We start from the raw sequence: 1,549 nt of genomic DNA, 5'->3' as shown, positions 1-1,549 counted from the left end.
AAAACAAAGGCATATGACAGCATATCCGAATCCCAACTCAATAAGCTGGAGGTAGTTATTTCAAGAGCTTATCAGCAGCAACAGTTAGGGATTCAACCGGGAAGCCAGTGGGATGGAAGCCAACCCCCAAAAGAAACCAAAAAGAGAGGAAGGAAAACAGATTTGCAGAGAACCATCGAGATTGGGAAGCTCCTGCTAGACTCTGGCAGGTATGCAAAACTGACAAAGTACTACAAACCCACTGCAAATAGTGAACTATGAAGCTGGTCTCATGGAATTTAAGAGGGCTCAATAGCCCAGGGAAACTAAGAATGCTGAAAAACATGATTAAAATGGAGAAGCCACAAATATGCTTCCTCCAGGAAACTAAATGTAATAGTACTACTTTAGGCAGCATCCTCACAAAGGCTTGGCCAGGGTGCCGCTCAGTTGCAGTAGACGCATCCGGAGCATCAGGGGGGTTAGCTATTGCATGGAATACTCAAGCAATAGACCTCTCAGATTTCCACGCCTCCCACCATCTGATACAGGCAGCCTTCCACATTTTGGGCACGAATGTACATGGCAATCTCTCCAATGTGTACTTCCCACAGGACACAGGGAGCAAAATAGCACTTCTAGACACCATAGAGGCACTGAACAACAACAGAAGGCACCCACTCTGGATAATCGGGGGAGACTTTAACATGATCACCAAGCTAGAAGAAAAGAAAGGGGGGAGAAACAGGCTGGAACAAGAAACCACCCACTTCAAGAATTTCATCCAAAACGCTTCCCTCATAGATGTGCCTTTCTGCAATGGTACGTTCACATGGAGCAACCGCAGAGCTGGAAAACACCAAATCGCTTCCAAACTAGATCGCATCCTTATCTCAGATAATGCGATTCACCTGGGAGGAGACTTTACAGCAGCAATACTTCAGCACACTGGCTCGGACCACTGGCCGATTGCTCTTCAATGGCAACGACCTGGTGATCAAACGCGAAGACCCTTCCGCTTCGAAGGATTCTGGCTCACACACCCTGAGTTCAAAGATTTCGTAAAATCCATATGGACTTCCTTCATCCCTCCAGAAGGGTCCAAGATGTACCAATTCCAACAGAAGCTCCGGCACCTTAAAGGCCACTTAAAGCGATGGAACAGAGAAACTTTTGGAGATATCTTCAAAGCTCAGCAAGATCTCAATCGGGAATTATCAGACCTCCATCAGAGGATAATCACAGAGGGACACACTGAAGGGACCCTGGAGTAGGAACGACGCATCCATAGTCAGCTTCAGGATAGGCAGAAGTAGGAGGAAGTCTACTGGAAGCAAAAGTCCCGAATAAGATGGTTGAAGGAAGGAGAGCGCAACACCAAATTCTTCCACAGAACCACCATTCAAAGAAGAATGCACAATAACATCCCGTTTATCCAGAAGCAAGGAGGCGAGAAAATAGAAAAGCACGAGGAAATAGAGAAAGAATTACGCAATCACTTCAGTCAGATCCTTCAAGAGCCCGAAGGAGACAGAAGGATAGCAATAGAGAAAATTACCAACAATATACC

General features: G+C 46.0%; 1 protein-coding gene across 1 annotated transcript; it reads left to right on the top strand.

The window, feature by feature from the left end:
- Positions 1–257: 257 nt before the first annotated feature.
- LOC149157602 (uncharacterized) lies at positions 258–1,253 on the top strand. Its single transcript, XM_089433738.1, has one exon. It carries the CDS (start codon positions 258–260, stop codon positions 1,251–1,253), a length of 996 nt encoding a protein of 331 aa, XP_089289864.1.
- The last annotated feature ends 296 nt before the right edge of the window (positions 1,254–1,549 follow it).

Source organism: Pinus tabuliformis, chromosome 5_2, assembly GCF_031772625.1.
Source record: "Pinus tabuliformis cultivar Carrire ecotype Pingquan chromosome 5_2, CPIR1, whole genome shotgun sequence".
NCBI classification, from domain to species: Eukaryota; Viridiplantae; Streptophyta; class Pinopsida; order Pinales; family Pinaceae; genus Pinus; species Pinus tabuliformis.
This window is presented reverse-complemented; position numbering and strand designations above follow the sequence as displayed.

What these genes read in the sequence shown, in the direction of transcription:
- LOC149157602 (XM_089433738.1), top strand. Translation starts at nt 258, where the DNA reads ATGAAGCTGGTCTCATGGAATTTAAGAGGGCTCAATAGCCCAGGGAAA.